This window comes from Peromyscus eremicus, chromosome 9 (assembly GCF_949786415.1).
Source record: "Peromyscus eremicus chromosome 9, PerEre_H2_v1, whole genome shotgun sequence".
Classification (NCBI taxonomy): Eukaryota; Metazoa; Chordata; class Mammalia; order Rodentia; family Cricetidae; genus Peromyscus; species Peromyscus eremicus.
This window is the reverse complement of record NC_081425.1, coordinates 9,139,484-9,154,142: the sequence shown is the minus strand read 5'-3', so window position 1 is coordinate 9,154,142 and position 14,659 is coordinate 9,139,484. Positions and strand designations below refer to the sequence as shown.

The following is a 14,659-nucleotide window of genomic DNA, read 5'->3' as shown; positions in this document are numbered from 1 at the left end:
CATAGATTCTGGATATCTGTACACTGGCATTTGAATTTGCTAAGCAAGCATTCTTTGTCCTTCCAGGTCCTGATTTCAAAACTTAAATGTCATTGCCTTCTAAGCAAAAAAATGCAAAATTCTTCATTATCATTGCATTTTCCCTTCTGTAATCCTCAGAGGCATGAAAAATAGAAAGTGAAAAAAAAAAAAACCTTAGTTGATACACTAAACATTCTTCATTCTATTAAATTTTACTTTAGTACTTCTGAAATATTTTATGTCTAGGACTTAGAGTCATGTATAATAAAAACTTACTACTTTATATTCCTTGTTACCAAAGACTCAGAAACATGAGACAAGTTGAATAAACCTTTATTCAATAGGCAATTCATAAGCATGGTGTAAGCCAGATGTCTTCCACATAGAACAGAAAATAATTGTGTCTCTGTGTTTAGATGCCAATAGCAAGAGAGGGATTTAGGGAGACTGAATGAAGTGGAGTGTGTGCCTGTAGGTACATGGTATCTAAAACCCTTTATCTTTAAGATTCATAGCCAGTGAAATTTTTCTATTCCAAAAATAAAGTTAAATATTAACATGACATTCTTTTATAAAATAATGATTTTACTGGTTGCTATAAAAATATCTTAAATATATAAAAATCAATTAGTAAAGTATAGCATTCTATAAGGTGTTTGTAGTAATAGTTATTTAGATCTTCTCTATGGGTTTAAAAACTTTTTTTTTTCATCCAGAGAATTCATCAACAGCCTTAGACTGCACAGGTCTTTCTACGGTGGCCTGGCTGATCAGCTTTGCATTACTGAATTAGCTGCTGCTGAAGGAAGACCCTGTTGGAATGGGGAGGATGTAGTGAAAAGGTAAGTTAGGTATAACTTTCTTCCTAGCTGTCTTCTGCTGGAACTATAATGGATACTTAACTGTTGCTAGTTTATAACATAGAGGCTAATCCTCCTTTTCAGTTTCCTAGATTATTCCAATCCTTCTTACCATTTCACTCTGAGGGCACCACGTGTTGATTTAAAGTTTTCTTTATGTCCACCTGTCCAGTTTACACACAGCTCCATTCTTGAAATTGTTACCTTCTGTCTAGTTGATTTAATAAGTATCTTATTAAATATCTTAATAAATATCTTATTTTGTAACTTTGTGAATATTAGATTGTGAGGAAACTCACTGAAACTTGAATACCCATGCAAAGATAAGATTGAGAGAGGGCATCTATAGAGAGAAGAGTACTTCTGAAGCATAAGATAAAATACACTTTTCATTCATACACTCCCTGTGTAGGATTTGAACCCTTAAAAGGTATATTTGAATCTCTGGAAATTAACTTTATTTGCAGGTATTTGGTAAAAAAGATACCATGTCTACTCCCTTACATGCCAATTCCATGTGGTTGGTATCTGATGGCTTAGTTATAACAAGGACATGTTCATTTAAAATCGTCTAGCTACCATTTAAGTACTAACCAGGCCTGACCTTGCTTAGCTTCCAAGATCAGATGAAATGGGGCTTGTTCAGGGTGATCTTACTACAACTTGATGAGCTATATTTTGTCAATATTCATGGGAGCTCTGCCCTTTTCTGAAAAGAACTGAAGGAAGAGTGGGTAGGGATGGAGGGGACAGAAGAGATATTGGGAGGGAGGGACTAGGAGGAGAGGAAGGAGGAGGAACTGCAGTCCAAATGTAAAATAGTTCAAAATAAAACAACAACAAAAATCATCTAGCAAATTAAGTTACTCTGATAAATACATATGGCAGTACACTTTAAATACAGATGTCTGTAATAATTTTTTTACAAAGTTTCTAGGTGATCATAGTTATACTTAGAAGCTACATCTAAGATTAACTATAATCTTATAGTTAATAAATCAGAGATTATAAATAGTCATAGAAAATGACTTTGAAAATAAAAACTGTAAATTGTAATAAAGTATTTGGTAATCTGACTAAAATGTTTTTTATTATGCTCTTTGGGTATTGGACTATATTTTTAAATGTTTATTTCCACTTATTTAAAGAAGTCATAATATTCAACTGAGTGGGTAAAATAGTTCTGTCTATATGAATTTTCCTTCTAAGATCATACTAATTTCTACTTTGAATTATAATTTTCTCTGCTTATTATTCAAATTGAAGTGAACTCTGTTTATTGACAATATTTCTAACAAAGATGATTGAAAATCCCATGATTATAAATGAAAGATTAAGCATTTGATGCAAATGTGTTTAATATATTATATTATATTATGTTTTCAAAATCTTCATTTGTAAGTATTTATGTTCAATTTGTGTAATTTTTTTGGCATTTGTTTGAGATTTATGTAATAGGAGAAGCCAATGATTTAACAAGTTTTTGGATAGAAAATAATTTAAACTCACATGACACAATTTCTTTACTCAATGTAACCCTTAATGACTTTTGTATTTGAATTGAGAAGCCACATCTTTACGTAGAGTTCTCCATGAAGAATGTCTGCATTTGTAGAGCAAAGTAATTCTGGGTCTTTATCTCCTTTGTTTATCCCTTCCTTCCCCATACTTCTGAGGACTTCTGATTACTGTTTACCCTGTTTAGAAGGGCCAAGTGCAGAGAGACTCCAGCTGAGGAGAACAAACCTCACTGTACCCTTAACATGCTGAAATCATTCTTCCAAACTCAATGCCTCTGTGGACACCTTCACCTTCTTTTGGGATATTTTGTTTCCTATGGCTCCCAAGTCTATTCCTGCTACATTTTTATGTAGCCAACGTTTTTGCTCCTAACTTCCATTGTTAGTGTACACATTTTAGTCATTTTATTTTAAGGTAGTGAGCAAAGAACTTTAAGTGCTGGGTCATTTAATTCTCACAAGACAACGCTAATGTACTAAAGTAAATGTGTTGGTCTGTATGTTTTGTCTTGTGAATATTGATTTTCATGTGTACCTTACCTTTTTAACATGCTTGACTTAATATTGTATTTTCAATCATGACTCAGTCAGTTCTTGAAGTAAATTTATAGCAACAACGATTTTTTTTTGAATCAAGATTTTTATCATACACACAATTGAAACAATATAATATACAGAGTCCAAAACAACTACAAATGTCTCAGATGTTACTTTGAGTTAATATTGAACTTGGATTTTAAATTTTTTTCAAGGGTTCAGGATGCATCACGATAAATAATTAAGTCTTAAAATGTCTATGTTTCAAAATTATGAAAACTTTCTACTTCTTTCTAAATATCTTTATAGTACCATGACCTTAGGAGAACCAGCCCTATATTATTTCCCACAAAAAAATACCATTTTTACAGTTTGCTTCGACTGCTTTAAGCAACAACTCTTGACCCAGATTGTTTCTACATTTTTTTTCTGCATTTGTTGAATGTTGCTAAAAGATGCTTTTTGGGTCTTTTCAAGTATCATTTGTGCAAAGCAATAAATGACAGCAATATTTAAAGTTGTTAAGATGCGTTTCAAAACTTTGATCTTGATTAGTTGAGCAACAACGTTTTGTCAATGCAAACTCAATGCTTAAAATCTAGATATCTTTGCAATCTAGTTAATTGCTTATGCTGTATTCACTGTGGTTTTTCATTGGATCACTAGTGTTTTTTTATTCCTTTTCTTATGAAAATTAAAAATTCACTTTACAAGAAGTGTTATTAATAGCTTGAAATTTCTAATTTATAGTTTCATAATAGTTTTGTGACATTTTTGTTAAGATACTGATATATGCATTTTAATATTGAACTCCTGAATTAACCTAATATCAATTATCTGGACTCAGTATTTTATAGAAATGCTATTTTCTAAACTAATTTTTCTTTAGTAAAAAAATATAGCAAGAGCCACAGTGAAAAAATGTAGGCAGACTTTGCATTAGACACTCATTTTAGAAACATACCATTATTTAAAACAAATAATGCCATTCAATTTTCAGAAAATTGAAACCAAGTGAATGTGTGTCATATTTAGGGGTGAAAACTATTATCCTTTTTATAGTAGGTTATAATACCATCACATCCATCCTGGAGATACAATGCCAAAAACATCAACACACCAAATTGGTTGCCAAGATTGATTTTTATCATTTGTGGTAAGACTGGAGTGATTACATTGGCTGTGTTTCTTCTCCGGCAGGCATTTGTTAGGAGGTGACTGATAAGATTATTCATGTGCACAGCTGTGCTGCTCCAGAGGCTTAGCGTAGAGATGCTTCTGTGTCATCAGAGTCTGTGAAATTGGGTAAAAGCAGGAGACCTGGAGCTCCTTGTCAATGAAAGAAAATGTCTCAAATATCTGTAGTGTAAGGAGAGTTTTGTCTCTAAACAAAGTCTATTTTAACTCTAATAAGAGTGTCTTATACTCTCCTATAACACTGAGGTCAAAGGTCAAGCTCCTGATTGGAGATGAAACTGATCAGCTGCTGCAATCTCTAATCTGCATCTCTGAAGGTCCATCTTCTCCAGCCCACTTTCATTATCTTGAAACAAAATTGTTCTCTGGAAGGCATGCCGGTCCCCATTCTGTTCTCAGTTATCTGGGATTGTAAATTGATTGTTCAGTGATTCACTTCCCTCTGGGCAGTGAAGTTTAGGTGACAGCCCCGTTAATTACCAGGGCTTGCATCCCCTGTTATTAACAGACAGAAAATCTAGTAACTCTCCCCAGATACCCAGGAATTCAGGATCTCTACATTAGCCCTGGAAACAGCTAGGAGCTGTTAACTACTCTAGTAAAATTAATAAGCCACATCATTTCTACTTTATCTTCATTTAATTAATGTTCTCTAATGCTTCTGGCACAATTCAATTTTTTCTCTCTAGTTCTTATGATAAGGTAATCATTTCCTTAAATGATTATGACCAGGACTTTAAAATCAAATAAAGACAGACCAATGTTAGCTCCCCTAACTTTGTACTCAGCTATTACCATTCTCTCCTCCAGCGAGGACTCTTTTCTCAGCAGTAATTTCCTTTTCCTCACTTTCACGCAACAGCTAACGGGAAAGCGATTTTGCTTTTAATCTTTTGTTCTTTCTGATCCTACAGCATTTAATTGTGTTTCTCCTATTCTTACAAAGCGAGTGGTCTAGTTCTCATGTTAGGACCTTCATTTGAAGGCAACCTGCTCTCCATGGCTCTGAACGGATCATGTACTAACCACTTGCTTCTCCTACATCCTGGGTTTGCAGGTCACAATATTCCTTGTGACTTGATGCCTGACTGCTGCCAGTTGCTGTCCACTGTGTATGGTACCTGTCCTGTTAGAGTTGTAAATATTGCCAAAATACACTTTTCCTTGGACAATTTAAAACTTTCTTTTTTTACTTAATTTTTTTTCATTTTACATACCGACCACAGTTCCCCTCCCTTCTCCTACTCCCCCCACTGTCTCCCACCCCGACCCCACACCCCATCCACTTCTCAGTGAGGGTAAGGCCTCCCTTGGGGAGTCAACAAAGTCTGTCATGCCAAAATGAGGCAGGACCCAGCCCTTCCCCCTTGCATGAAGGCTGAGTAAGGTATTCCATCATAGGGAATGGACTCCAAAATGCCAGTTCATGCACTAGGGATAAATCCTGGTCCCACTGCCAGAGGCCCCACAAACAGATCAAGCCACACAACTGTCACCCACATTCAGAGGGCCTAGTTCGGTCCCATGAAGGTTCCCCAGCTGTCAGTTCGGAGTCTGTGAGCTCCCACAAGCTTGGGTCAGCTGTCTATGTGGTTTTCCCCATCATGATCTTGACCCCTCTTGCTTATATAATCCTTCCTCCCTTTTTTCAACCAGATTTCAGGAGCTTAGCCCAGTGCTTAGCTGTGGATCTCTGCATCTGCTCCGATCAGTTACTGGGTGATGATGACAATTAGGGTAGTCACCAATCTGATTACAGGGGAAGGCCAGTTTGGGCAGCCTCTCCACTATTGCTAGGAGTCTTAGCTGGGGTCATCCTTGTGAATTCCTGGGAACTTCCCTAGTACCAAGTTTCTCCCTAACCCCATTAAAAAACAAAACAAAATGAACAAACAAACAAACAAAACCCCTCATACACTGAAATTAGCCAGATGAAAAACTGTACAACTCAGTGAACTTCAGAGTAGTAGCCATTCAGAATGGACACTGGGAAGTTTCATATCAGGTTATATACTTCATTATTGAATATATTTTATGAATTTACTCATCACCAAAAATCCAAAAATCCATGAGTGAGAACTAGAAAAAAATTAACTTTATATCCTCTTTCATAGCTTGTATTCATTGCCTGCATTCAATCCTGCCTCATCCCCAGTTTTTTCATACTCATGCCACAATATAATTGGTTGAGAACTAGAGGATGTTAAAAATGGGATTTGTGGGCTTTTTATCTCAGAAATCTACTACAGAGGGTGAAAAGTCCACTATTAAAAAGAGTAATTTCCAACTAAATTCTTTTCTCCAGGTAACTATGCATTCCACTTAGCCAGACTCCTGCTTTCATTGCAGCATGCTTTAGTGGAATCAACTCCCTAATCTGTGTTGAACCTCTAATTGGCTGCGCTACCTATAAAGCCTTTTACATTTATATATCATTTCTTTCTTCTGTTCTAATTTATTTTAGAGTGAAGTCTTTGTATTAATGGAGGTTGGAAATGATTAATATCATTGAGTATACATGAGTGATTTTCTGAAGATAACAGAACTATAGGGAAGTTAAGTCCATAATTTAGTGGTTCAACCCTCCTAATGCTGCAACCTTTTAACACAGTTCCTCCTGTTGTGGGAACCCCAAAACATAAAATTATTTTCATTGCTATTTCATTGCTGTAACTTTGCTACTGTTACAAATACAATGTAAATATCTGTTTTCCGATGGTCTTAGGAGACCTCTGTGAAAGGGTCGTTTGAGCCTCAAAGGGATCTCAAGCCACAGATTGAGAACCACTGCCATAAATGGTACAGCACACTAAGATTTAGACTAGGAAGTAGCCTTGATGATAGGCTGTTGACAGTAGGCTCCTAAGTGAGGTTGAGCACCTGACAGTATAGAAGAAGAGGTACGAATCCTAAAATTGCCTACCTTCCTCTAGCTCTGAGTGCTGTTTTCTGTTTTTCTTTGGCTTAACAGCAAAATATCCCAGAATATACTTCATTGACATTGTGAAACCAAAGTCCAGAGAGCTCTTCTAATTTCAAATGTGTTGGGTTAAAGCATATTAGTCAGCATCATCCTAACAAAGCGATGAGGGTGTAGTGTTGGGGATGTATAAAAAAACCCCACAAATTTCTGAATTCACATGTTAGAGAGGTGGCTTAATGGTTAAGAGCAATTACTAATCTTGCAGAAGACCCAGATTCAGTTCCCAGAACCCACACTGCAGCTCACCACCTCTGTAATTCTAGTTCTAGAGGATCCCTTCTGGCCTCCAAGGTATACACGTGATGACATACATCCATGAATGCAAACACTCTTGCAAATAAAACGGAAATACATCTTTGAAAAATGTATGAAGTCTGAATGTATAATGTTTTGTAAGGGGATAGCTGAGACATGCCCACTCTTGAATGATAGAAATGAAAAGTATGGCTTTAAATATGCTATATGCGGAGTCACGACATGCAGAGTCTGCATTTTGAGTCCCACTGGATGCATATAGGTGCATCTGACTGGATGCATATAGGTGCATCTGATATGTGAAGTTTGCAACAAATAGGGAATAAATTTGTAGCACACTCAGCTGTAGACTATCTCACACAGCAGCCAGCCTCTAGTTGTCTTATTCTTGAATTCTTTCTTACTAGGATTTTATTTTTCTTTAAACTGTAGTCCCTGGAGTGACCATTCTATTGTTTAAGGGTTCATAGAAAATACTACAGGAGATGTTGGGGCTTGCTCGCTTGATATTCAGTTGTCTCTTGTTAAGGGTTCATCATTATTCTCAGAGAGCTGTATTCTAAGAGGTGAAAATAGAAACAGTAGCACTAAATCCACTAGAAATCATTTCATGCCTTGCCATTGGAATAAAACCAATTTTAGGATCTTTTAAATCACTATTGGTGCCTGAAGAATGTTTGGTTATCAATTAGTCATAATTATAAGCAGTGTAAATTCCGCAGTGGAAGGACCCAGCCCTACTTAACATTTGAAAATCTGAAATGTATTCAATGCGTTTGTTCACACTCTTGCCCAGTTAAGTGCTGATGAATCTAGGAGGCATGTAGTGGATGTGGACAATTTCTAGACTGTGTGTCAAACTGGAACGATACTAATTCACCATGTGCTTCTGACTCCCCATATCTACTTGGGCATTTTGGAGCTGGGAGATTTTAGTTTGGAAAAATGAAGTAAAAATGAGAAGAGGTAAGAAAGGAGACTACCTTCTATGACTGGTAAATTTGTGATATTTTCATTGATGCTCCTGGCTGGCAGGAATTAAAAGCTTCAGGGTGCCTCAGTGTGCTCAAGACATTGTTTCCTCTCACTTCTCTATCTCATGGTGCATCTCAGGAAACTTTGTGATCAGAGGATTGTGAGGTTTCTTTTCTCCCCCATGATCTGCCGTAGAAAAGAAGGAATCCTTTCCTCACCACCTCTGGTTTGGGTGAGAGGCTGGCCTGAGTTGTGTTTCTTTCTCTGTTACTAGTTGGGCTTCTGCTGCTTGTGTGAATTATCTAGGGAACCCTCACTCAACTCTCTTTCACCTTGCATGAATAAATAGAGGAGTGCCATAGTAGTCCAACAGTATTTCTTCAAAGAAGTTTTCTCATTTGGTCTTGAGCCTAAACTTTTGTACAGTTAAGGTGATGTCAAGCTGTGGGACCAAAGTTGTATGTTACCTGTCGTGGATTCCACCTGACCATGGGAGGCGAAAGACCATAGGCCATGCATTCTCTTGTTCTCTGATGCAATGAACACAGAATAGTAGTATGTTAAGAGTGTTTGGAGGTGGTAGTGGGGATCAGAAAACTACTTTCCTTGTGAAGGTAATAACATTGCACATTGAATAGAATATTAAGTTAGACAAGATACAGCCCTAATATTTGGAGAACTTAAAATGTAAAAACAGGTCAAAAGCATGCTCAACGTATGTACATAGCAAAGCAGATTCTAAATAAAAGCAGATTCTAAAATAAAAGAAACATTCTCATATTACTTCAAATAAGAGATATCCTATTGATCGAGGCTGTTCAGAGTACTTAATTAAAAAGGGTTTTCACTCATCCATTTAATATAAATATATAGAATATGAGTAGATAATAAATTATAATATAAAAATAATTAAAATGTGGGAAGACATAATAAATCAACATTGTTAAGTATCTGCTCTGTCCACACAATATTCTAGAAACTGGGATAGAAAATTGGAGATGGAAACTATCAATTGGATGCCATCTTTCACAGAGATCAGGAGACAGAGGAGACAATTGGTGGTCAGACCTAACTGTAATTCACAAGATCTTTACAGTTTGTGGATTTCTTTACTCTGTAGACTTGGAAGCATGAAAGCGAATGGGAGTACGTCTACCCTTGAATGAAATGGGGAGAGCTGGGGGCTTCCAAGCAGCATTCTCACTGCTGTAATTGCTCAGATTACGTATTCCTCCTCTATGCTCTTTTCACATCAGCTTCACTAGCTCGTCCTCACCACTTAAAGACAAACTGCTTCCTTCCTTCCTTCGTTGTAGTGCACCCATTCATTCAGAAAGAAGCTGTCAGTATTCACAGCTGGTAGCCACTTGCAAATAACCTCTAGGCACATTCATTAGTTATTCAAGTTTTAAATTTTTTTTTTTTTGTAATCTCATGTGTGAATACAATGTACTTTGACTATCTCCATTGCTCTGGTGCTCCTTGCCCCACAACAACTCTTCTTACATGCATTGACTTTTACTTATAACAGTTTTCACATATTTAAAATGTAGCTGAAATATCTATTTAATATGTGAAATTTGTTGAAGTATTTACATAAGCAATTCAGAATGTTAGCTGCCACAGAGTAGAGATTGCATAGATGTCATAGCACTATGATTAAGTAAGATCTGCTCATTTACCTCAGTGTCAACATAATTATTGTTATGAGCTCCCATGATTGGATGAATTATATCCTATATCAGGATAACACTATTTGGAAATATCAACATATGTGAGGGATAGTTTGTCAATTAGTAAAAACAGTAGGGGGTTGGGAGATGCCAGGGCGGTAAGTAATGTGCACTGTTTTTGCAGGAGATTTGAGTTGGGGTTCCAGTACCCATACTGATCAATTAAAAACCCATGTAATTCTAACTTCAGGGGCTCTGACTCCCTTCTTGGCCTCCCTTGGCAATTTATATGCATATACTCCACCCAGACACATGTGCATATACATAATTTAAAATTAAAAAAAATCTAAAAGTAATTACAGTGCACATATAAGACTTGGAGTAAGAGATGATTCATTCCTAAGTACTAAATAGGAAACTATTTTACTAGGGCTAGAAGTAGAGAAAATATGTTTTTAAGAGTTACTCAAATACTCCAGCTTGGGGAAAGAGGGTATGCTTTTTACCCATATAGTGGATCAATTTTCTGAAGAGAGAAATAATATTAAAATACAAAGAGATTCAGAGATAAAAGGGGAAATTTCCTAAGCAGGGGTTTGGGAGTAGTCGATCTTTGGCTAGGCTTAGTGTTAATCATATTGAACTATTAGTTGACCACAAAGTCATGCTAAACCTCCAGCACACCACCCAGCATATTGTTCTGGAAAACAGAACAGTTCTAAGGCAGATGTACCTATTGCCATTTCTCATCACCCATTGAGTTCCCCAGGGAAATCTATATTGTAAACAGAATGTCCTGAACATAATAGAGTTGGATACCAGCCATGACGGTGTGTCGACTGTTTCTTGTGTGCTGACACCATCCAAATAGACTATTTTTAATTTATTACATGCTTCTATCAGAGGCTGTGACTCGAGAAGGGTAAAAAGGGAAGCGAGATAAGAGTTCATTGAAGTGGGAACCTAAAGGGCCTTTTCCAGTCTGTGTAACACAGAAGCTGTTCTCCCTGGGGGTCTGGTTTTCATCACAGCTACCCTGACATGTGACTCTCAGATTGTGTTATTGCAAACAGCAGTAATCTTACAGTGTTCCAGTGTTCTGCTTTACAGTAAGAGTGATTTCATACTTATCCTTCATAGTCACACTCAGATTATACCTGCAAAATGGTTTCTTTTAATAAAACATATAAAAATACTTTTGCTCAAACTAGGTCCTATATTTCTGTATGATAGTACATAAATTTATTAGTCAGTGATGCATAGCCAATGCATTCCATCTATCAGCAGGGACCAACCTATACCTGAATGTGGTACAAAATGATCCATTCTTGGGTCTTATTTATATCAAGAAAGATCTTCTATATAGTAATACTTCTTGCTAGTCACAAAGGTAGAAATAATATACATGTGGGAGGATATAAATACATACATACATACAGACAGACATACATACAAGAAGAGATATCAGAAATGTAGTCATTCATTCATATTTCCTCTTCAAATAGATCCCACTGTAGTCTCATTTAATTTATATGCACAACTCATCAGTTATATGCACATTTTATTGCTAAAGTCCCCAGATTTTATCCTCTGATGTATTTCTCAAAATAAGTGAACTTTGTTAGAAGTTGGAAAAAGAGTTTGCAACACCTGATAGCAGAATTATTTCCACATTAATAAAGGTGGCAGTAGTAATATATTGCCCTTTATATTTTGGCTTGTACAATTAATATGATTTTGTGTTATATTGTCCAGAAGTTTTAATTTTCTCCATACTACTCTGAAATACTTTTATTTCTTTGTTTACTTGGCAAGACTCATGCCTTTAATCACAGGAAGTGATGGCAGGAAGCAGAAAGGTATATAAGGCATGAAGACCAGAAACTAGAAGCATTTGGCTGGTTAAGCTTTTAGGCTTTTGAGCAGCAGTTCAGCTGAGATCCATTTGGATGAGGATTCAGAGGCTTCCAGTCTGAGGAAACAGGATCTGCTGAGGAATTAGTGAGGTGAGGAAGCTGTGGCTTGTTCTGTTTCTCTGATCTTCTAGCATTCACCCCAATACCAGGCCCTGAGTTTGTTTTTATTAATAAGACCTGTTAAGATTCATGCTACACCCTACCTCTTAAAGATCCTAGCTTCTCATAGTGGCAACAAACTAGGGCATCAAGAATTGACTACAGGAACTGTTGGAGAACACTTACAATCCAAGCTTCAGAAACAGATTGCTAATAAATATGAGATAGTCTAACAGTGTGGCTACATATTTAGACCATTACAGGAGCTAGTTATTTCAAAATCCCCAGGAAAGATGAGCAAGCTGACAGAAGCTATAGTGCAATCTTAAGTCTAAAGGTAGTCACGACGTAGAATTTCTTAATTTTCTGGAGACTTTAGTCCTTTACCCTCAAGATTTCTACTGAAAGACAGAGGCCTCTCCATTGTGTGAATGATAAAATGCTTTAGTCCATGTATACAAGCTTAATCAATAACCAAATCTGAAAATAGCCTTTTATACCAATATGAAGACTTAAAAATATCTAATCAGTGAATACAATATCCTAGGTGTGTTACCAAGTAAAATTAACAATCACCAGCACTGTTTTCAGTGAGGAAGGAGAAACTGTTCTCATGGGCTGGTGTTGCAGAGCTGGGGTCAGGGAGAGGCTGTGTTAGGTAAACACTGGGGAAAGCATCTATGAAGAGATCATTTAAGATAGCATATGGGAAGACCCAACTTCTCCAAGTAGAGAGAGTTTCATGCTTCATGTGTCTGCAGAACAGAAGGAAATCCAAAGGGTGAGGAGCAAATATACAAAGGACAAATGTTTCTCTGGGTTAAGACTCTATAAGGGCTAAATATCAGGATACTGCAGCCAGGGATGTACTTGGTGTTTCATTCTAGGTGCTTTGAGAAGTACCTGGGCATTTCAAGCTGCAGTGGGTGAACACTAAACAGCTTTCTGCCTGCATGTTCAACTCAGATCACTTCTGACACCAACGGTAGTGGCTTCTCACACATCAATAGCATCTCCAGCTCTTTTCAGACAGCAGCTACATCTCCTGCAATTCAGCTCAGTCTGGCACTAATAAGAATTAGTACAGAGTCTACAAGTTGAGAGCCTTACTCCACAGAATGTATTACTTTCAGATGTCATTCACAAATAGTGATTCGCAAGTTCTCCACAGCTTGTGTGTGATGTAGCTACATTTTGATGACTTTCATAGTCACATTCTTTGGTTTCATAGTTGCTAGAGTAGCTTACAGAATTCAGAAGTGCTTTGCTTGTTTTCAGTCAGGAAATAGAAACAATCCAAGAATAGTTAAAAGGAAGAGCTGAGAACTGATGCCCAGGACAAAGGGTTGTCTGGGATAAGGCTCCGCCAAGACTAAGCGTCAGGCTATAGCAGCCAGGGCCAGATGGGATGCTCCTCAGCACACTGGGCTCCCTGCACTTCCATGAAATCAGCAACTTGAATGTTCTCTGAACACAAAGGTCTTGATATTGGTGGAGGCTTCATGAAGGCATGATGAATCAATGATTAATGTTCATTGATCATCAGCTGAGTCATTTTTCTTACATTTCCTCTCTATTCTCTGGAGCACGAAGAGAAAAGCTGAAAAATCCAAGTTGCTAATCATTCTTTGATCTTTCTGGTGACCAGCACTCATGCAGAGGCTATCAAGTGTCTCTTTACTTAATAGGAGTTTCTTTTCTTTTTTATTTTTTTAATAACACCCTACCTTTTATTATTTTTTATTAAGAAATTATTTTATTAATTTTACATACCAATCACAGGTCCTCTCTCTTCCTTCCTCCCATGCCCCTAGCCTTCCCCCCAACCCATCCCACTTCTGAGAAGGCAAGGCCTCCCATGAGGAGTCAGCAGAGCCTGGTACATTCAGTTGAGGCAGGTCCAAGCTCTCCCCCACTGCATCAAGGTTGTACAAGCTGTCTCACCATAGGTAGTGGGTTCCAAAAAGACAGATCATGTACCAGGGATGGATCTTGATCCTACTGTCAGGGGACCCCTTAAGCAGACCAAGCTACACAATTGTCTCAATTATGCAGAGAGCCTAGTCCAGTCCCATGGAGGCTCCACAGCTGTTGATCTAAAGTTTAAGTTCAAACTAGCTTGCTTTGGTTGTCTCTGTAGGTTTCCCCATTGTGATCTTGATGCCCCTTGCTCATAAAATCCCTCTTCCTTCTCTTAGACTGGATTCCGGGAGCTTGGCCTGGTGCTTGGCTGTGGATCTCTGCATCTGCTTTCATCAGTTATTGGAAGAAGGCTCTATGATATCAGTTAGGGTATTCACTGATCTAATTACTGGGGTAAGCCAGTTCAGGCACCCTCTCAACTATTGCTGGTAATCTAAACTGGGGTCACTCTTGTAGATTCCTAGGAACTCCCCTAGCACCGGGTTTGTCCCTATCCCCATGATGTCTCTTTCTATCAAGGTATCTCTTTAATTGCCCTCCCACTCAGTACCTGTTCCAGCTTGACCATCCCATTCCCTTATGTTCTCATCCCCCATACCCTACCTTTTATTGACCCCCCTCACTCCTAGTTTTCTCATGGAGGTCTCATCTATTTCCCCTTCCCAGGGTGATCTATGATTCTTTCTTAGGGTCCTCCTTG

General features: G+C 37.5%; 1 protein-coding gene across 1 annotated transcript in view; it reads left to right on the top strand.

Moving 5' to 3' along the window:
- Gpc5 (glypican 5) overlaps positions 1-14,659 on the top strand; it is a 646,525-nt gene that overhangs the window by 291,334 nt on the left and 340,532 nt on the right. Inside the window, exon 5 of the mRNA XM_059274285.1 lies at positions 738-863. Within this exon, the coding sequence (XP_059130268.1) occupies positions 738-863 (126 nt within the window). The remainder of the gene's footprint in view (positions 1-737; positions 864-14,659) is intronic.